The 22,279-nt window shown below is 42.7% G+C and overlaps 1 protein-coding gene across 1 annotated transcript in view; it reads left to right on the forward strand.

Annotated features, from left to right (window-relative positions):
• Window positions 1-22,279, forward strand: part of LOC144668940 (high affinity cGMP-specific 3',5'-cyclic phosphodiesterase 9A-like) — a 93,184-nt gene that overhangs the window by 66,443 nt on the left and 4,462 nt on the right. The window contains exons 11-17 of the mRNA XM_078531435.1: window positions 1,359-1,463; window positions 3,109-3,191; window positions 7,351-7,507; window positions 10,549-10,662; window positions 11,225-11,329; window positions 14,627-14,755; window positions 17,688-17,783. Coding sequence (XP_078387561.1) covers window positions 1,359-1,463; window positions 3,109-3,191; window positions 7,351-7,507; window positions 10,549-10,662; window positions 11,225-11,329; window positions 14,627-14,755; window positions 17,688-17,783 — 789 coding nt within the window. The remainder of the gene's footprint in view (window positions 1-1,358; window positions 1,464-3,108; window positions 3,192-7,350; window positions 7,508-10,548; window positions 10,663-11,224; window positions 11,330-14,626; window positions 14,756-17,687; window positions 17,784-22,279) is intronic.

Here is a 22,279-nt window from a genome sequence, read left to right on the forward strand (position 1 = left end):
AAACTCCATCGAGTATAGACCCAGAGTCCTCATATGTTCCTCATATGTTAAGCCTTTCATTCCTGGGATCATTCTCGTGAACCTCCTCTGGACCCTCTCCAGGGCCAGCACATCCTTCCTGAAATACAGGGCCCAAAATTGCTCACAATATTCTAAATGTGGTCTGACCAGAGCCTTATAAAGCCTCAGCAGCACATCCCTGCTTTTATATTCTAGTCCTCTCGAAATAAATGCCAACATTGCATTTGCCTTCCTAACTACCGACTCAACCTGCAAGTTAACCTTAAGAGAATCCTGGACTAGGACTCCCAGGTCCCTTTGCACTCCATATTTCTGAATTCTCTCCCCATTTAGAAAATAGTCTATGCCCCTATTCTTCCTACCAAAGTGCATGACCTCACACTTCCCCATGTTGTATTCCATCTGCCACTTCTTTGCCCATTCTCCTAACCTGTCCAAATCTTTCTGCAGCCTCCCCGCCTCCTCAATACTACCTGTCCCTCCACCTATCTTTGTATCATCTGCAAACTTAGCCAGAATGCCCTCAATTCCTTCATCTAGATCATTAATGTATAAAGTGAAAAGTTGTGGTCCCAATATTGACCCCTACGGAACTCCACTAGTCACCGGCCACCATCCTGAGAAGGACCCCCTTATCCCCACTCTGTGCCTCCTGCCAGACAGGCAATCTTCTATCCATGTTAGTACCTTGCCTCTAACACCATGGGCTCTTATCTTACTGAGCAGCCTCCGGTGCGGCACCTTGTCAAAGGCCTTCTAGAAGTCCAAGTAGATAACATCCATTGGCTCTCCTTTGTCTAACCTACTCGTTACCTCCTCAAAGAATTCTAACAGATTTGTCAGGCATGACCTGCCCTTGATGAAACCATGCTGACTTTGCCCTATTTTACCATGCACTTCCAAGTATTCTGAAATCTCATCCTTAATAATGGACTCTAAAATCTTATCAAAGACCAAGGTCAGGCTAATCAGCCTGTAATTTCCCGTCTTTTGCCTCACTCCCTTCTTAAACAGGGGGCTTACATTAGCGATTTTCCAGTCCTCTGGGACCCTCCCTGACTCCAGTGATTCCTGAAAGATCACCACTAACGCCTCTTTTTTTCTTTATCTTTATCTTTCTCCTTTACCTCCCTTTCAAACATAACCCTTGCTAACAGTCTAGACTCAGAAGTCTAGACTGCAGGATGACCATTTAGATGAGGTGCCAGAGCACCAGTGCCTGTGGAGCCATATCTCCAACAAAAGATCTAGATTTAGAGGACAGGTGAAATATTGACAAAAATGCCACTTGTTCCCACTTGTAGTAATTGGACCTCTTTTTAATGTTGTGCTTCCAGCTCAGCATTCAGGAGAACTACCGGAATAATCCTTTCCACAATTTCCGACACTGTTTCTGTGTGACCCAGATGATGTATGGTATGATCCATCTGTGCAACCTTCAGGTGGGTGAAAAATTGAAGCCTAGATTGAATACTATCATGACTACACCCTGTGATTGCATTCCCTCTTTCCTGGTCACGAGCTCAGGAGTAAGGGCTACCTTTGGTGAATACGGCCCCCTTTGTATATATTTGCACTTGTAATGGGAGTTTTAAACTTAACTTGGGAAATAGCCTTTTCATTACCAAGTTCAAGTGAAGTAGTGGACATGGTTGAGTGAGACAGAAACAAATTATTGGCGTATAGTTACCAATGAATACAGTAAGGAATTCAGGAGAAATTTCTTCACCCAAAGAATGGTAAGAACATGGAACTTGCTACCAAAAGGAGTGGTGGAGGCAAATAGCGTTAATGCATTTAAGAGGAAGGTAGATAAATATCTGCGGGATAAAGGAATAGAAGGACATGGTGACAGGGTTAGTTGAAGTGGGTTGGCAGGAGGCTCATGTGGAGCATAAACACCAGCACAGATCATTTGAGCTGAATGGCCTGTTTCTGTGCTGTAAATTCTAAGTAATTTTATTAGGACATTTCTACAGTTCAATTTGTTAAGCTCCAGTCTGAACTCCACATAAGGTGGAGAGCAGTGGCTCAATAAATAAAAGTAACTGTGGTCCAACAGATATGGGTGTTGGCATATAGTGTTGTTTAGCAGCTGGAAGCAAAGCAGCTCTGCATTTCTGGTTCAACAAACTCTGCACCCTATCTAACAAAGTGCATTATTGTTGGGATTCAAAGAAGCAACACCTAGAATAATAGAAGACAAAGGAAGAGCAGAGGGTTGCACCTGCATCATACTTCAGACTGGCCTTGATGGGCAATGTGGGCTGCCCTAGCGACCATTTCCAATGTTGCTCAGAAGCGGGTTGGACACAACCAGGTAGTCACAATTCTGCTTCTGGAGGCAATATATTAATATAAGCAAGATGGTATCGGAAGATAGAGTCACACATTATGAGGTGGTGTTCCAAGGGTGGCATTGGTGACAAACACCCAACAGGTAGCTGTTTAAGCCACCAGGAATAATTGCTGCATCTTTCTGATTAGAGACCAGAATTATTTAGTGGTCAGGAAATGACATTTCTTTTTACTCATTTACTTTTAAAATGTGGCAGAAACAAATCACGCAGGCGAGCTAGATTCCAGCTATGGGTGGCCCTTAGCCTATCTGCCTGTGTTGACATACATGGACCTTTCCCAATATCAGAGCGGTCTGCAGGATCCCGCCAAAATGGCTGGCTCGCCGCAACCCCGACAGCAGAATCCCGGCCAGTCACAAAAACAGCTTTTGAGTAGCTGTGCATGTCTGCATGGGTGCAGAGTGGTGCCTGTGCCCCAGTGGTATGCGTGCTGAATGGAGGTGTGCCTAATGGTTCATATACTCAGTGGTGCATGTGTTGAATGGTGCATGTGTCCAATGGATGCATGTTCTTTTGTATCAGTGTTGCGGCTTGTGCTTTGATTGTACCAACAACTTAAACCACCACATCATTTCATGGTATATGCCCTTCTAAGTATGTTGAGAAAGAGGGAACCTTCAATCCCTGTGTCTGAACTGGAATTGGACCCAGCCTCCAGTGTTGAAAAAAATGAGCTCCTAATTTTCAATATTAACTGAATCACCTTGTTTTCATTGTACATGAACAGGAGAAACTCACTCTGACAGATTTGGTGATCTTAATGACTGGAGCTATCTGCCATGACCTGGATCACCCTGGATATAACAATGCGTGAGTATGATTGTAAAATAACAATCTGTAACTACTGGCCTGCAGATTGATGAGCATTTACTGTCTAGCATTTGCTTGTTAACATGAGAAAAACTGTACAACTTGAGTAATGTGTTATGCAGGGAGCTCCCCGTGTACTGCACAGTGCGCCACACAGGGAGCTGTATGTACCGCGCACTGCGTCACACAGGGAGCTGTGCATACCGCATGCTGCGTCACACAGGGAGCTGTGTGTACCACACACTGAGTCACACAGGGAGATGTATGTACTGCGCACTGAGTCACACAGGGAGTTGTGTGTACCGCACACTGCGTCACACAGGGAGCTGTGTGTACCACACACTGTGTCACACAGGGAGCTGTGTGTACCACACACTGTGCCACACAGGGAGCTGTGTGTACCACGCACTGCGTCACACAGGGAGCTGTGTGTACCGCGCACTGCGTCACACAGGGAGCTGTGTGTACCGCGCACTGCGTCACACAGGGAGCTGTGTGTACCGCGCATTGCGTCACACAGGGAGCTGTGTGTACCACGCACTGCATCACATAGGGAGCCGTGTGTACCGCACACTGCGTCGCACAGGGAACTGTGTGTACTGCACACTGCGTCACACAGGAAGATGTGCGTACCGCACACTGCATCACACAGGGAGCTGTGTGTACCGCGCACTGCGTCACACAGGGAGCTGTGTGTACCGCACACTGCGTCACACAGGGAGATGTGTATACCATGCAGTGTGTCACACAGGGAGCTCTATATACCGCGCACTGTGTCTCACAGGGAGCTGTGTGTACCACATAGTGCGTCACATAGGGAGCTGTGTGTACCGCGCACTGCATCTCACAGGAAGCTGTGTGTACCGCACACTACATCACACAGGTAGCTGTGTGCACCGCACAGTGTTATCAAAAGAACATAAGAAAAATGAACAGGAGTGGGCCCTCGAATCTGCAATGCTATTCAATAGTGTTATGGTTGAACATTGCATCTACTCCACTTTCCCGCCGTATCCCCATGTCTTTTGATTTCTTTAGAGCCCAAAAATCTATCAATCTCAGTCTTGAATACACTGAACAACTGAGCATCCACAGCCTCTGGAGATAGGAAGTCCCAAAGATTCACAATCTTTAAAGGGAAGAAATGTCTCCTCATCTCAGTCCAAAGTGGCCTGCCCTTATCCTGAGACTATGAACCCTAGTCCTAGACTCTCCAGCCAGGGGAAACAGCTGCTCAGCATCTACCCTGTCAAGCACTCTAAGAATTTTATATATTTAAGTGAGATCATCTCTCATTCTTCCAAAACTCAATCTCCCTTCATAGGATAGCCAACTCATCCCAGGAATCAATCTTGGATAAGGAGACCAAAACCATACACAGTGCTTCTGGTGTGACCTCTCAAAAGCCTGACATAATTGCAGCAAGATTTCCTTACTCTAATACTCTAATACTCCAATCCCCGTGCAGTAAAGGCTAACATACCATTTACCTTCCTAACTGCTTGCTGAACCTGGATGTTAACTTTGTGATTTGTGTACAAGGACACCCAAAACCCTTTGCTTACCAACATTATCTACATACGAACACCAACTAGCATCTTATCTTTTAAGAAATCTTCTGCTTTTCCATTCTTCCTACCAAAGTGGATGATTTCACATTTCTCCACATTATACTCCACTTTTCTGCTTAATCATATGTAGCTTATTTGCATTCTTCTCATAGCTTACTTTCCCACTGAGCTTTGTATCATCAGCAAACTTAGATATAATGCACTTGGCCACCTCAGCTAAGTTGTTGACATAGATTATAAATAGATGAGGCCCAAGCACTGATCCTTGTAGCATTCCATGAGTTACACCCTACCAGCCTGAAAATGTCCTGTTAATTCTTATTCTGTGTCCGTCCCTTAACTAATTCTCAATCCATGCTAATATATTAACGCCAATCCCATGAGTCCTAATCTTGTCTCCCTATCAAATGCCCTCTGAAAATCCAAATATATTACATCTACTGATTCCTCCTTATCTACCCTACTGATTACAACTTCAAAAAACGCTAATAGATTTGTGAAATATGATATCCTTTTCATAAAACCATTTGGAATTTGCCTAATCATATTGTGATTTTTCTTAGTGCCCTGTTACCAGGTCCTTAATAATAGTTTCTGGCATTTTCCCTATTACTCATGTCAGGTTAACTGGCGTATAGTTCTCTGTTTTCTTCAGAATGTAGGAAACTCTGGAAGATCTAAACCACTGCATCTATGTTCTCTACAGTTACCTCTTTTAAAACACTAGGATGTAGGTGATCAGGTCTATAAGCTTTTAGTCCCATTATTTCTCCAGTACTTTTTCATTAGTAATATTAATTATTTTTAAGTTCCTCATTCTCACTAGAACTTTGCTTCCCCACACATTCTGGTGTGTTCTTTGTGTCTTTTGCTGTGAAGACAGATACAAAATATTTGTTTACAGCTACTTTCACTAATATCTTCCTTTTTTTCATACTTGTAAAAGCCCTTAAATTTCTTTTAATATTCTTGCTAATTTGCTCTCATCCTATTTTCTCTTTCCTGGCTTTCCTTTGCTATTTTTAAAACCCACTCTTTGCCAAAATTGTAATGCTCTTTTTTAAGCCACCACTATTCTTAATTTCTCTAATCAGCTGTCACTGTCCCACTTTTCCATTGGAGTTTTTACTCCTGAAAGGAATGTATATTTGTTGAGAATGATGAATTATTTTACTGAAATTATTTAATTGCTTATTTACCGTCATAGCTTTTAATCTAATTTCCTAACCTACGTCAGCCAACTGACAGCTCATAACTGACATTGTTTAAATTTAAGGCCCTAGTTTTTGGACTTAACCACATTACTCTCAATCTTAATATGAAAGCTTATCATATTATGATCATCCTTCTCCAGGGGATTCTTTAATATAATATCAGTAATTAACCCTGCCTTCATTACACAATCTTAGATCTAAAATACCTTGTTTTCTAGAACATTTTTCTCTAGAAAATTGTCTCAAATACATTCCATGAACTCTTCCTCTGAGCGCTTTTGTTAATTTAGTTTGCCCAATTTATATGAAGATTAATGTCCCCCAGGATTATTACTTGCCCTTGTTACATGCTCCTCTAATTTCCTGAATTACAGTCTGTCCAACATTATGATTACTTTTAGAGAGCGTATAAACTAATCCCACCGGAGTTTTCGATGCTTATTTATTTCTTAGCTCCAGCTACACTGCTTCTACATCCTGATTTTCTGAGCTCAGATCCTTTCACCCTTTATGTTATCCTTTATTATCACGGCTACCTCATCCCCTTTTCTGTTCTGCCCAGCTTTTCTATAAGTCAAGTATCCTGGATTATTTGGTTCCCAACTTTGATCGCCTTGCAACCACAACTCAGAAATGGCTACTAGATCAAACCCACTTATCTCTATTTGTGCCATTAATTCATCTATCTATGTATTCATCCATGTATCTATGGGGGAGGCAGTGGCATAGTATATTGTTTGATTTTAATTTGAATTCAATTTTAAAAATCCGGAATTAAAAGTCTGATGATGACCATGAAACCATTGCCAATTGTCGTAAAAGCCCAGCTGGTTCACTAATGTCCTTTACGGAAGGAAATCTGCTGTCCTTACCTGGTCTGGCCCCTCATGTGACTCTCAATTAGGGATGGGCAATAAACGCTGGCCAAGCCAGCAAAGCCCACATACCATGAACGAATATTAAAAAAAAGTTACAAATGCTTTGCACATTTAATTTTAACTTTTTTACCATTTTTCTCCAATGTGACCTTTGCTTATTGTCCTATTACCATAGTTAAACTCTCTGTCCCTACCTGATACAATCTGCTAGATTTTTACCCAAGTTGCTGCTCTGCTCTACAGTCTTGGCTTTTCTCTTCACACCTACATGGGGAGCTACATGAATTGTGCAGTGTATTACGCAGAGGCATTGTGTGGATTGAACACTGTGTTCCACATTGTGAATATATTTGGGGATACCAAATCAAAAGTACAAATCAGATGCATTTTAAATGTTCACTCTGGAACTTAGGATTGTTTAGACTATGTTTGAGACATAACCTAGATCAGATTGTGAAGCCTTGAGTGAGGTGTCTGCTTTCCAAATGTTGTTCAGATACCAAATTAATGCCCGCACTGAGCTTGCTGTCCGATACAATGACATTTCCCCTCTGGAGAATCATCACTGTGCCGTCGCCTTCCAGATTCTCTCTCAGCCAGAATGCAATATCTTCGCTAATGTGGATCCGGAGGTCTTTAAACAGATTAGAAAGGTCAGTGGTCATAGCGTTTAATGATCTACTGGAAATTTACTGCATCCCCATCAGCATCTGAAAGCAACAGATGAGCTCACTTCTTGAAAGTCATTCTAACCAAACTCATATTTCCAGTTATCTTTCTTTACATAATATTACCTAGTTTCATTCAATGTGTTTCCATGCATCTGTAATTTACTTCATGAGTTTTTCATTATTTAGTTGCTGAACATTCATTGGTTACTTGAATTCATTATTGCTTTTTAAATGAAATTTATTCACTGCATGTTCCCGATACCTGTGTTGTTTATGATACTATGTAAAATAACACACATGCTCTAGTTCAGTGGGATCTGGTGCAGCATACTCCCACTCTTCTTTATCAAATCCAAGTTTGGTTTGGTTTATCTTGTCTTTGTTTACCTTTTTCAAACATGCTCATTTGCTACACTCTAGGCCTTGGCCTTTTAACATAGTTGCTCAACTTTAAAAAGAAATTGGATGGTATGTTGTACTGTCTAAATATTGTTTGGTTTAAAATATTGTGTGATACTGCATAGTGTAATGCAGTATGCAAGGTTTTGCCATGTTCTAGGTAAGTGCGATGCTAAATAATGTAATGATTAGTTCTAGATCAGACTGATAGCGTACAATTGTTCTAGAAAAGTCTGAGAGGGTTCTAGATAAGTCTGAGGTATTCAAAAGGGAATTGGATTGCTATCTGAAAAGAGAGAATATGCAAGGTTACGGGAATGAGGCAGGGGCATGGGACTAGTTGGAATGCTCTTTCATAGAGCCAGTGCAGATTCGAAGGTCCTAATGGCCTTCGTCTGCACTGTAAAGATCCTGTGATTCTGTGTGATAACGTGGTCTGGCACAATGTGTTATCCTGGTATCGATTAGTATATTGCAGAGCACTTTGGTGTCCTGTTTCTGTCAATTTGAAAAGAGAAGCCTTGCATTGAATTTGATAATCTCAGGATAACTCCAAGCATTTTACAGCTAATCAGTTGCTTTTGAAGTGTGATTATTACCACTTTGTAAGCAAATGTGGCACCTAATTTCTCCACAAGCAACAATGGGATGAATGAATTTTTGATGGTTTTAATTGAGGGAGGAACGCTGACCAGAATTCTGAAAGAACTCCCTGTGCTTCTCTGCAAAAGTGAAACGGGATCCTTCACACCTACATAAATAGCCAAATCAGGCCTTGGTTTAACATTTCATCTGAAAGACAGCAGCACAACGATGTAGCACTCCCTCAGCATTTCACCTGAAATTTTGAACCTACGGCATTCAGACTCAGAGCCAAGTGTTGTACTACTGAACCAAGTAGTCTGAGCAAAGCTCAACTTGGTCTAAGATATGCTTTGATTTGCACAGTTACACTCAGACCATGGCAAGCCAAACCAAGCTAGAGTCCTAGGCCTACTGTTAAAGCCAGACCATCTAATTTGATTGAATTTTTTGAGGAGGTGACCAAGTGTGTAGATGAGGTTAGTGCAGTTGATGTAGTTTATATGGATTTCAGCAAAGCCTTTGACAAGGTCCCACATGGGAGACTTATAAAGAAGGCAAAAGCACATGGGATACAGGATAATTTGATAAGGTGGATTCAAAATTGGCTTAGTTGTAGGACGCAGAGGGTGATGACAGAAGGATGCTTTAGTGACTGGAAGCCAGTGTCCAGTGGCATACCACAGGGATCTGTGCTCGGTCCCCTATTATATGTCATTTATATAAACGACATAGATGGCTATGTGGGGGGTAGGATTAGTAAGTTTGTGGATGACACAAAGATTGGCCGGGTGGTTAACAGTGAGGTTGAGTGTCTTGGGCTACAGGAAGATATAGATGGGATGGTCAAATGGGCAGATAAGTGGCAGATGGAATTTAACCCTGAAAAGTGTGAGGTGATACACTTTGGAAGGAGTGATTTGACAAGGAAGTATTCAATGAACGGCATGGCACTAGGAAATTCTGAGGAACAAAGCGATCTTGGCGTGTGTGTCCATAGATCTCTGAAGGCGGAGGGGCATGTTAGTGGGGTGGTGAAAAAGGCATATGGGACACTTGCCCTTATCAATTGAGGCATAGATTACAAAAGTAGGGAGGTCATGTTGGAGTTGTATAGAACCTTGGTGAGGCCACAACTGGAGTACTGTGCGCAGTTCTGGCCGCCACTTTATAGGAAGGATGTGATTACACTGGAGGGGGTGCAGAGGAGATTCACCAGGATGTTGCCTGGGATGAAACATTTAAGTTATGAAGAGAGGTTGGATAGACTTGGGTTGTTTTCGTTGGAGCAGAGAAGACTGAGGGGGCGACCTGATCGAGGTGTACAAGATTATGAGGGGCATGGACAGGGTGGATAGGGAGCAGCCGTTCCCCTTAGTTGAAGGGTCAGTCACAAGGGGGCATAAGTTCAAGGTCAGGGGCAGGAGGTTTAGGGGGGATGTGAGGAAAAACTTTTTTAACCAGAGAGTGGTGACGGTCTGGAATGCACTGCCTGGGAGGGAGGTGGAGGCGGGTTGCCTCACATCCTTTAAAAAAATACCTGGATGAGCACTTGGCATGTCATAACATTCAAGGCTATGGGCCAAGTGCTGGTAAATGGAATTAGGTAGGTAGGTCAGGTGTTTCTCACGTGTCGGTGCAGACTCGATGGGCCGAAGGGCCTCTTCTGCACTGTGATTCTGTGATCTAGGAGTTAATTCAGAAAGCATACCATGAACAGGAATAGTGGAAACCAGGAACTCATTCTGAAATAACTGTGTCAGTTGGAGTTGTCAAGATTGGGAGAGAGTTTTGCTAGAAGGGTACTGAAGGATGGATGAAAGACATATAAATGGAGTTGAGGCGCAGATCAGACATGGTCTAATTAATGGTACAATAAGCTTGAAGGGTTGAATGCCCTACTCCTGGTTTTATATACAAATGTTCCTGCTCATGAATAACTTACTGCATCAGAGGCTCTTCATTATCACATGATCACAGTTGAGAAAGGCCAGACTTATGTTTTCTAACACTTTCTGACCATTCTCCTGCCTTTCCAAAAGGGAATTATTACACTCATCCTAGCAACAGACATGGCTCGACATGGAGAGATACTGGATTCGTTCAAACCAAAAGTAGCCACCTTTGACTTCTTGAATGAAGAACACAAAATAAGCGTAAGTAAAACAAACATTCAGATTAATGAATGACCATTTTCGAGTGCAAGTTAAGAGTTACTGGCTACAAGTGTAGCCTCCCTTAGCATAGTCCCAGAGTCAGTCATCCAGAAGTGCTGCAGATTAGGTGAAATATTGATAGGACTAGAATATACTGTCCATGAATTTCTGCCAGGGTCTATTTGGAATGGAATCTCTTCCTTTTCTGATGTTGGAGGCTGTGATATTGGAGCTGGGGGAGGAAATTTTTATGCTACGATTTTCCTTATCATTAGCCTTCCCAATGCTCAATACTTGAGCAGCAAAAGTAGGCCACAGTTGGATCCTGATAAAAATATGGCTTAATTATTGATATTGGCCCTGTTATAAAGGGAAAAATTGAGTATACTGAGTATATTAACTTTAAAATACTGTGCTCCTGGTGCCAGGACCTAAGGCAAGTTTGGAAAGCTGAAAGTTGGCAGAAAGGAAAGACTGTTGAAGGCTAATAATGGTTTCAGATTGTGCCAAAGCAGAAATGTATGAACTCACTTAAAAAAGCATTGTTCCTTCTTTTTCCAAGCTGAAAATGCTTCTTATCAAATGCTGTGATATTTCCAATGAAGTGCGGCCAACAGAAGTGGCAGATCCTTGGGTTGACTGCTTGCTTGAAGAATACTTTACACAGGTGAAAGGCACAGAGTAAAGTAATGGTTGCAAACGGTAGTAAAACTGTAGTTTTTATTATGCTAGTTGGCATTTTGTTCTAAACACTTTACATTCTTCAAATAAAATAATTCATTTAAATGTCTGTTACAGAATTGTTTTGAAATGCATCTTGTCTTACCATGTTGGCCGAGTCATTTCAGGGGTGCCTTGGTGTCAAGGATCTCTACTATGTGTTAAATAAGTAAACTATCGATGTCTTTTCAAATACTTCAATCAAGCCAATATTCAGTAAACTCAGTATCAGTCCATTCCATAAACTGGTGTGAAATGGCTACTCTGTAAAGTACATTCCAAAGGAAGTTACCTAATGTGTATGTATCCTCTGACTCTTATATTGACTGAGCATAATCAGCTTCTCCACATCTAGTCTTCATAGAATTAACCTGAAATTATAGAACAGAAACCGGCCATTTGACACAAATGGTTTATACTGATGCTTATGCTTCATATGAACTTCCTCACATTCTAATTCATCTAAACCTAAATCCACATCCTTTTAAAATTTGAATAATTATTTCTCTCTGTCTGCCACAATTCCTTTTGGTAAGATGATTTCTAACTGTGTGTTGAAGCTTCATTGGGCTTGATTTTATGCACCCACACACCTGGGTGGCAGTTGATAGGTGGGGAGGGCCCATAAAAATGCCATGAGTACTGTGCCTGCTGCCTATCTGCTCACCCTGCCACAATTTTACCAGCAGCAGGAGAGGCCCACGCCAAGCGTCTCTTCCAGCAGTTTTCACTCTGCACGTTGGTGGTGGGTAAGGGGGAGGGATTGCCTCCTTAACAGGACCCCTGGACCTATCAGAGTGCCCCCCCCCCCCAATCAAGGTGTTCCCCACCCTGGTTCCCTCCCCCTCTGGCCTGTCTACCCTGGTCTCCCCATACCCTTCACCACCCCTCATCAGGGTCTGCCAGCCTGGCCCCGGTGAGAATTCCCCCAACTTACCTTAAACTCCAGCTCTGGCCCCTTATGGTTGTGGACTGGATGTGCTGGTGCGACTGGGACCAGAGAGCTGACAGCTATCGGCCAATTGATTCTCTGGCAGCTCTCAGAGATGGGATTTCCTCCCCAGATCGGGTGGAAGTCCTGCCTTATGCCAATTAACAGCCTGACAGCCAATAGATCCCTAAAGGTCAACCCGCTGGAGTGGAGGCAAGATCACCTCTGGTTTTTTTTTTTGCTGGGAGTGGGGGAACCCAGTGCAATTAAAAATCCAGCTCATTGTTTGAAAACATTCTTGTTGCCCCTTATTTGGACCGTTTTTGGCACCTCTACCTCCTTACAACGACCGAAACTAGTTGAATTGGTTTTTCAGATTGGTTTGAAACTTTGGTTAGAGTTCAGGGGGAAGTTAATATTTTGACTTCAAGTTCGAGTTCAGATTTGGCTCTGAGCCCAAATGGAGTCAGTACAAGAGCTTCAGTTTTGCTTATATTAGAGTCTACATTAGAATTTCAGCTAAGTTTTGGGATAAGATTTAAGTCGTCATAGGAGGTAACTGGTACACTCGAACAATTTACAATTAAGGAGGAGGAGATAGGCGTTGGAAAGGCTATCTTTACTTAAAATAGATAAGGTACCAGGACTGGATGAGATGCATCCAAGGGCACTGAGGGAAGTGAGGGTGGAAATTGCAGAGGCACTAGTGATAATCTTCCAGTCTTCGTTAGACACAGGGGCGGTACCAGAGAGCTGGAGAATTGGGAATGTTACACCCTTGTTCAAAAAGGGGTGCAAGGATAAAGCCAACAACTATAGACCAGCTAGTTTGACTTCCTTGGCAGGGAAACTTCTGGAAACTATAGTTCAGGACAAAATCAATTGTCACTTAGGCAAGTGCAGGATAAGTAAGGAAAGCCAGCATGGATTCATTAAGGGAAAATTATGTTTAACCAACTTGCTGGAGTTTTTTGAGTGGGTAACAGAGAAGGTTGACAAGGGCAACGCTGTTAGTGTGGTGTATATGGATTTTCAAAAAATTAACTTGGTACAGAGTCACACAATATACTTGTGAACAAAATTCTAGCTCATGGAATAAAAGGGAAAGGAGGCACTTGGGGAAGGAATTGGCTGAGTGACAGGAAACAGAGAGTAGTGATAAATGGTTGTTTTTCAGATTGGAGGAAGGTTTGTAGTGGAGTTCCCCATGGGTCAGTGTTGGGATCCCTGCTCTTCCTGATTCACATTAATGACCTAGATTGTGGTGTGCAGGCATGATTTCAAAATTTGCAGATGATACGAAGATTGGAAACTATGCCAACTATGATGAGGGTAGTCTTGAATTTCTAAAGGACATAGACAAGTTAATGGATTGGACAGGCAAGTGACAGATGAGGTTCAATGCAGAGAAGTGTGAGGTGATTCATTTTGGCAGGAAGAATATGGAAAGACAGTATAAAATAAAAGGAGAAACGCTAAAGGAGGTATCTTAGGTTTTATAAAAAGGGGGCATTAAGTACAAGAGTAAGGAGGTCATGTTGAATTTGTTTACAATATTAATTAGGCCTCATCTGGAGTACTGCGTCCAGTTCTGGGCGCCATGTTTGAGAAAGGATGTGAAGATATTGGAGAGAGTACAGTGGAGATTCAGAAGAATGATCCCAGGGATAAAGAACTGCAGCTATGAGGATAGATTGGAGAGGTTGGGACTGTTTTCCTTGGAGAAAACAAGGCTGAAAGGAGGTTTGATAGAGGTATTCAAGATCCTGAGGCTAAATAGTGACAAACTGTTCCGACTCAAGAGAACATCAAGAACTAGAGGACAGAGATTCAAAATAATTGGCAAAAGGTGATATGAGGAAGAATTTTTTTCACCCAGAGGGTGGTTGGAGTCTGGAACGAACTTCCTGAGAGGGTGGTGAAGGCAGGTTCAATCGAGATATTCAAAATGGAATTGGATTGCTATCTGAAAAGAAAGAATATACAAGGTTACGGGGATAAGGCTGGGGAGTGGGGCTAGGTAGAATGCTCTTTCAGAGAGCCAGTTCTGGCTCAATAGGCCGAATGACCTCCTTCTGCACTGTAAAGATACTGTGATTCTGTGGTTCAAATTGAGATATGAGTTCAGATTGATTTGGTTACCGGTCACATTGGGTCAGAGTTTGGTTGGTTTTAGGGTTGAATTTAGTTGGCTTTGGGTTTAGACTTGAGGCTCATCCTTAAAATGCCCCCCTCTTTATAAACAGAGTAATAAAAATACTTTTCGTTCTAGACATACATCTTTAACAAAGGTTAACCCGTGTTTAATTGCAGAGTGATAGGGAGAAATCTGAAGGCCTTCCAGTAGCCCCATTCATGGATCGAGATAAAGTTACCAAGCCCACAGCTCAGATTGGATTCATCAAGTTTGTTCTGATACCAACATTTGAAACACTGATGAAAGTAAGTTAAGAATTAATACAGTACCATTAATACAATTCCTCTTTTGATCTTAGAACTAAATCAGAGATCTCTTCCTTTCTTCACTGCAGGCACAGAAAGCAATTCAGAAGGCAAATGGCATTTTGGGCTTTTTTGTAAGGGGGCTGGAGTGCAAGAGTAAGAAGGTCTTGCTACAATTGTACAGAGCTTTGGTGAAATCACAACTGGAGTACTGTGCACAATTTAGGTCTCTTTATCTTTATTACTTGCCTTGGAGAGGTGCAGCAAAGGTTCACTGGATTGATTCCTGAGGTGAAAGGGCTGTCCTGTGATGAGAGGTTGAGTAAAATGGGTCTACGCTCATGGAGTTTATAAGAATGAGAGGTAATCTTATTGTAACATTTAAGATTCTGAGGGGGCTTGACAGAGTAAATGCTGAGAGGTTGTTTCCCCTGTCTGGAGATTTTAGAACTATGGGGCATAGGCATAGTCTCAGGATAAGGAGAGGAAGAATTTCTTCAGTCGGGGATGTGAGTCTTTGGAATTCTCTACCCTTGGGGCTATGGATGGTCAATCAATGAGTATTTTCAAGGCTGACATAGACAGATTTTTTGACCCTAGGAGAATCAGGGGGTATGCAGTAATAACACAAAATGCTGAAAATACTCAATAAGTCTGGCAACATCTGTAGAAAGAGAAACAAAGTTAACATTTCAGGTCTTTCATCAGAACCCTGAAATGCTAGCTCTGTTTCTATTGCTGCAGATGCTACCTGACCTACCATTTCCAGCATTTTCTGTTTATATTTCCGATTACCAGCATTCGCAAAATTTTGCTATTGTATAAGGGATATTGTGATTGAGCAGGAAGGTGAAATTGAGGTCAAAGATCAGTCATGATCTTATTGACTGGCAGGGGATGCTCAAGGGGCCGTATGGCTGACTCCAGCTCCAATGTTTTTATGTTTAATGGCTTTTGTGTTCATCCTTTTCATCAGGTGAAGGTGAGGAGTGTTAGGGCTGGGAACTGGATGACTATTTATTTTGGCTACTGAGTATTTTGGGGCAAGGTAGAGCTGTACCAGTTTGTATGTTTCTCAGATGACTCATTCTGTGGCCTCTTACTAAGATTGCCACTTTATCAGAGTTAGCTTTAGCTGTGGGCTCATGCCTACCAGAAACTGGACTGAAATCACTTAGGATGTCCTATCAGTCTGAGCTGAATTTGAGCCCAGGTTCCACATCCACAGGGAACTGCACTCCTGCTCTAAGGTTGATCAGATCAAAGATTACTCCAGGGTAGAATTTTCAAAAGGCTTCCATCTCCCATAGGATTTAGTAACATCCATGGTGAAGCTGCCTGGCTGCTTTTAGTCATTTGTGTCACGGGGGGAATTTTGCCAATCTTCAGTTAAATTACAGCACTAAATCAAGACACCCCTGCATTAATTCCAGACACACATGATCAAGCCTATTGGTTGAATTAGTCTATGAATTTTTCACGTTGAAATGAACAAAGTAGCTGATGTCAGAAGTCCACTCAGCGTCAGAAGAAAATCTACCACCCCTATTTCCCTCAAAACATCCAAGAAGCCAAGCAATAAATCAAACCTGGGCAAATCTGGGTTACTTTGTTATCCCACTCTGCCACGTTCTTTTATGAGTACAACTAGACTTTCCCACCAGAGATCTCTCCAATTCTCACCATAAGACTGGAAAGAACCTTGAAGATAAGGTCAATTTTCTGCTGAAGTTATGGTAGGAGATCAAGAGAAGCTCCCTTGATTCAGAAATAGTCACGGTTCTGCCCTTAGGAGGCTGGATAGCGTGGTGGATGTGTCATCACCGTCTTTAGTTGCTACTCTGCCGCTGCTGGATGTAAGGGCCGTAAGTGAAAGAGACTGGGTGATTGTAACCTAAATCTTGGGGTTTCACTGCACAAAATTACCAATTAGTTTGACTCCCCAGTCAGAGACATCAAAACTATTATGGTTGGTGCAAAATTACAATTGACTTTTGAATCATAAGATTCTGGTTCAAGTCCTGGATATTTGAGCACAAAACCTAATCTGATTTCAGTGGAGTGCTGAGGGAGAGCTGCACAGTGGAGTGCTGAGGGAGAGCTGCACCGCGGAGTTGCTTTCAGTTGAGATGTTAAGCAAAGGCTGTATCCAATGAGCGGACATTAAAGATCCTATGGCATGATTTGAAGAAAAGCAGGGAAATTTCCCTGATGCTCTGCCCAACATTTATTCCCCTACCAACAGCACTAAAACAATTATTTAGACAATTATTGGCCCTTGCTACGCATAATTTGATGATCTGTTAATCTACAACAATAATATAAGTACCTTTAACATAATAGAATGTCCAACGTGCTTCACAAGAGCATCGTAAAGCAAAAATAGACATCAAACCACATAAGGTGATCTTAGGGAAGATGTCCAAAGACTTTAAAGGGGAAGAAAGAGAGTTGGAAAGCTTTAGGGAGGGAATTTCAGAGCTAATGGCCTAGGTACAGCCACCAATGATGGGGCAATTAAAGTTAGGGATGCCGCTGAGCATTACAAAGTACTTCAATGGGCAGAAAGCACTTTGAAACATTCTGAGCTCGCAAAAGGCACTACATAGGTGCAAGTTTTTTTTCTTGTCATGTGGGATGGAGGGGAAATGACACAATAAGTTGTGCTCCTTTAATATTAGACCTAAGGCATATTTTGGAGGCAGTGTAAAGGAAGTCTTATCCTCCATCTCACGTTTGCTATGTCTGACTATATAATGTGGGGGGAATGCAAGAAACAGACATTTCCCTAAAACTCATTACCTTAAATGTTTGCCCTGCGGATAATACATCACATGAAATTTGTGCCTGACCAGATTTGATTATTACAGGACCACCATGCCACTCTTGTACTGAAAATAGAGTTGTATGATCATTACATATTTGCTGTTAGTTATTCCCACAGATTGAAGAAGCTATGGTACAGCCTCTGCGAGATTCTAGGGATCGCTACGAAGAGCTGAAACAGATTGATGATGCAATGAATGAGGTAAATGCATCCAGTCAGTAATCTGTAGTTATTGCAATTTCCTACAATCTGAGCTCTTCAAATGGCTTGTTGCCCTGTCTCAGCCATCATATGTAAATAATAGTTTTAATTTCACTTTGGAACTGGGAAATAATCCCCCTTGTAAATTGCATTGGTGACACTGACCAACTAAAGTGCTTTTTCCATAAAAGAAAGACTTCCAATTATATAGCCTGTTTTGCATCCTCAGGGCATCCCAGAATGTGAAAGCCAATTAACTACTTTTGAAGTGTCACCAGATACTGTCAAACATGGAATCATTGAATGATACAGCAGAGAAGGGTGCCATTTGGCCCATTGTGCCTGTGATGGCTTTTGAAGGAGCTATACAATTACATCCCTGTTCTTTCTCCATAGCCTTGCAGATTTCTCCCCTTCAAGCATTCATCCAATTTCCTTTTCAAAGTTACTACTTAAGCTGCTTCTACCACTCCTTCAGACAGTGCATTCCAGATCATAAGAACTCACTGAGTACAATTGTTTTTTTCTCAAGTTGCCTCTTCTTTTTAGCCAATTACCTTAAATCTGTATCCTTTGGGTATTGACATTTCTGCCGCTGGAAGCAGTTTTTCCTTATTTACTCTATCGAAATCCTTCATGATTTTGAACATTTAAATCACCAATTAAATTTCTTTGCTCTTTGGAGAACAATCTTAGTTTCTCTAGTTTTTCTATGTAACTAAAGTCTTTCATCCCTAGTACCATTCTACGACCTGCACTTCCTACTGGTGATGGTCGATGTGGCACACAGAAAGGGACTTCTTCAGGGAGTCTCCTCTGCACCCTCCCTAAACCTTGACATCCTCTCTTAACAGTGGTGCCCAAGATTGGACACACTACTCCACCTCATGCCTAATTAGCATAACTTCCTCGCTTTTGTACTCTATGCCTCGATTTATAAAGCCATGGATCCCATATACCTTTTTAACAGCCTTTTCAGCTTGTCCTGCTATCTTCTTGTGTGCGTACACCCCCGAGGTCTTGCTGTTTCTGCCCTCCCTTTAAAATTGCATCATTTAATTTGTCTTTCCTTATTCCTTCAGCTGAATTGAATCACTTCTTTGTATTCAATTGTATTTGCCATGTGTTTCCCATGTTATCTGTCTGTCTACATCCGCCTGAAACCTGTTATTATTCTCCTCACTGTTTCCTGGATTTCTGAGTTTTGTGTCATCTACATACTTTGAAATTATGCCATATATAATATACATATTTTGAAGAGAGCAGTGGTCCCAACACTAACCTCTAGGGAACACCACTGTTCACGAGCCTCCTGTCTGAAAAACAACTGTTCACCACTACTTTCTACCACTTAGCCAATTTCATATCCACACAACCACTGCCCCTTTAATCCAATGGGTTTTAATTTTGCTAACAAGCCTATTTTGTGGTATTTATGTTGTAGGGTGTTGATTACAGTTTGGTAGGTCTGAAGAAATCATTGTAGTCATTTGTAGGTTAACTGTAAGTCTTTATTGACTAAGGGTTCAAGCTAGGAGCTGTCTTCTTGCTTGCTAGTACACACAGCTCTGTCCAACAGTAGACTGACCCTGGGTGTGGGCCATGTACTCTCTTACATCACTGTGTGGGCGGTACTGTACTCAGTTCCACATTAACCCTATATGTGCCAAACCCTTATGCTCTTGGCATTTCTTTGCAGATGAAGATTTTTTGGAAGGTGTGTTTTTCTTCTCATCGGTTGCAGGCCCGCTGGTGGCTAGTCAGCCCTATCCGTGACTGGTAGATCAGCAAGTGCAAGTGGAGGTAATCACTGCTGGGGGCAATTGGATCTATCCTTCTTCTCCTTTTCTCTTTCATGCTGGCTCTTCGCTCAGTCCCAAAGCATCTGTAGCACTCCCAATGTGGCATCTTTGGGCATCATGGTCAATTGGCCTGTGCTTCCCATTTGCGATGGTCAATGTAGCACACAGAGAGGGACTTCAAGGAGCTGTGGAAACGTTTGCATGAGGACCCTCTGTTCCATTTACCAATGGTCAGCCCTCTGTACAACACAATCTTGGGCAGGCGACCATCTGGGCAATGTGAGACGCCCAATGCACTTGACTTTGTAGAAGGGTGGCCTCGATGCTGGTGATGTTGGCTGTTTCCAGGACTTCAATGTTTGTGATGTGGTCCTGCCAGCAGATCTTGAAGATGCTGCGGAGGTAGCGCTGATGAAAGCGCTCTAGAAGGTGTACAAGACGGCAGTATAGGACCCATGACTTGGCGTCACACAGAAGAGTGGTGAGGACTACGCCTTTGTACACTTTGAGTCTGGTCTTGCTCTGAGACTGTGGTTACTCCACACTTGTTTGTAGTGCCTGTTTAATGTGCTGTTTGTTTTGTTTTTGAAAGCCTTTTGTCCACTTCCTTGTCCATGGCGGCATCAAACAAAATCCCCAAATTGGTAAATTGCTTGATGACATTCAGCTCAGTTCCCTCGATGACAGTGCTTGGTGGTCTATATTCTTCTTGGGGTGAAGGCTGGTGCAAGACTTCAGTTTTCTTAAGACTGATTTTTAGTCTGAAGAGTTGTGCTGCCTCAGAAAGACGTGTTGTTATACATTGCAGGCCTAACTGACTGTGGGTCAGGAGAGCGCAGTCATCAGCAAAAAGAAGTCAATGGATGAATTTTTATTGTGTTTTTGTGTGAGCCTGAAGATGCTTGAGGTTGAAAAGACCTCCATCTGCCTGGAAGTGTATGTAAACTCCCTTCTCAAAGTCTTCTATTGCTTGCTGCAGCATCATGCTGAAGAAGGCGCTGGATAAGGTTGGGACCAGCACACATCCCTGCTTCACGCCAGTGGAGATTTGGAAGGGACTCAAGAGGTTGCTTGACTTGTCCATACTGATTTTCGTAAAACTGTTTCACCATGGCCAGGAACTTGGATGGGCATCCAAGCTTTTCAAGGATTTTCCAAAGTCCATCTCTACTCATGGTGTCGAATGCCTTGGTGAGGTTTACAAAAGTGACACACAAGCCTTTGCTTTACTCACGATACTTTTCTTGTATTTGTTTGTGGTGTTCCCCTGTTTGCTCTGAAACCACACTGGCTTTCTGGAAGGTTTTCTTCCATGATGGTAGGCACAAGCCTGTTCATAAGTATTCAAGCCAGGATCTTCCCAGCAACAGAAAGGAGGCTGATCCCACGGTAGTTGGGGCAGTCTGACTTTTCTGCTTTGTTTTTGTACAAGGTGATCATAACGGCATCTGGAAGAACCTGTGGAATCCTGCCTTGATCCCAGCAGGCCATGAAAAGCTCATGGAGCTTAGTATATAGGGCAAGGCCACCATGGTTCAAGGCTTCAGGTGGAATTCCATCAACTCCGGGGACTTTGTTGCTCTCCATCTAATTGATAGTGGTCATGTGTCTTCCAGAGTTGGGCTGTCATCCAGTTCTTCTTTGATGGTTGATGGCAGTATCATACACTGTGCACTTGGTGCTGAGGAGTGTTTCAAAATGCTTCGACCAGCGATCCAGGACTGGCTCCTTGTCAGTAAGTGGTGACTTGCCATCGACGCTCTTCATTTTAGTGCTTCATAAAAGCTTCTTATGTTGCCAGTATCAGCGTGTAGTTTTTCCCGCAAGTGCGATCCATCAGTCATTATGAATGTTCCTCAGTTTACGTTGAAGGGTGCTGCATGCTTTTTTTCTTTTCCCACCTTTTGCTGTGAGGTTAGGAGTTCGCGGTTTTTTCTCTGCTGCAGTTTGGCTGCATTAAGAGATGCCTGTTGACCTTGGCAAGCCAACTGGATGGTTGAGAGTTGAGCATTTGTTTAGGCCAGCTTTTCTAAGCCCCTCTCCAATTCAGGAGTAAGCAGTGTTGCCTATCAAAAAGGCTGCTTAGTCACTCAGGGTGCAACCAGGTGATGATTTCACCTCTAGGTCATCATCAAAATGGACAGTATTCTGAGCCACCTGTATGCAGGATTGGAACTGCAGCTGCCGGTGTCATCTTGCACCTGCAGTTTTCGCCCCTTTCCCATCACTACAGAACTTTCTTGTTGAGTTGCAGTCGGTGGACTTATTTTTTCCTTCCTGGCTATGCAGTGGAGCTTTAAGGTGGGGAATAGTTTGCGCTGACTGGCCCTACCCTTTAAGCCTGGAGCTCATCTATCATGGCCCAGCAGTCTACGGCAGCGGCAGTGAGGTTTCCAAGCTGTCGGTTTGGATTCAGAGTTTCCCCCTCCTAGGAGGGTTGCTGACCAAGGCTTGAAGGGACCCTCCTCCCCTTGCTATTTTATCCATTGCTGGTATACCAACAACCATAGTCCACATAATATGGTGCAGGACATGATGGTCATTTGAGCCGCATGGAATCCTTCCGCCCTTTGTCAAGAACAACATCTGCCCAGGTGATATCATGTTCACCAGCTCTCCCCTCACTACGTTTTGCCCATCAGCTGAGATGGTGTGCCAGGATGTGGCGCTTGGAGCCAGCAGTGAGAGTTGGGT

This window comes from Cetorhinus maximus, chromosome 2 (assembly GCF_964194155.1).
Source record: "Cetorhinus maximus chromosome 2, sCetMax3.hap1.1, whole genome shotgun sequence".
In the NCBI taxonomy this organism is placed as follows: Eukaryota; Metazoa; Chordata; class Chondrichthyes; order Lamniformes; family Cetorhinidae; genus Cetorhinus; species Cetorhinus maximus.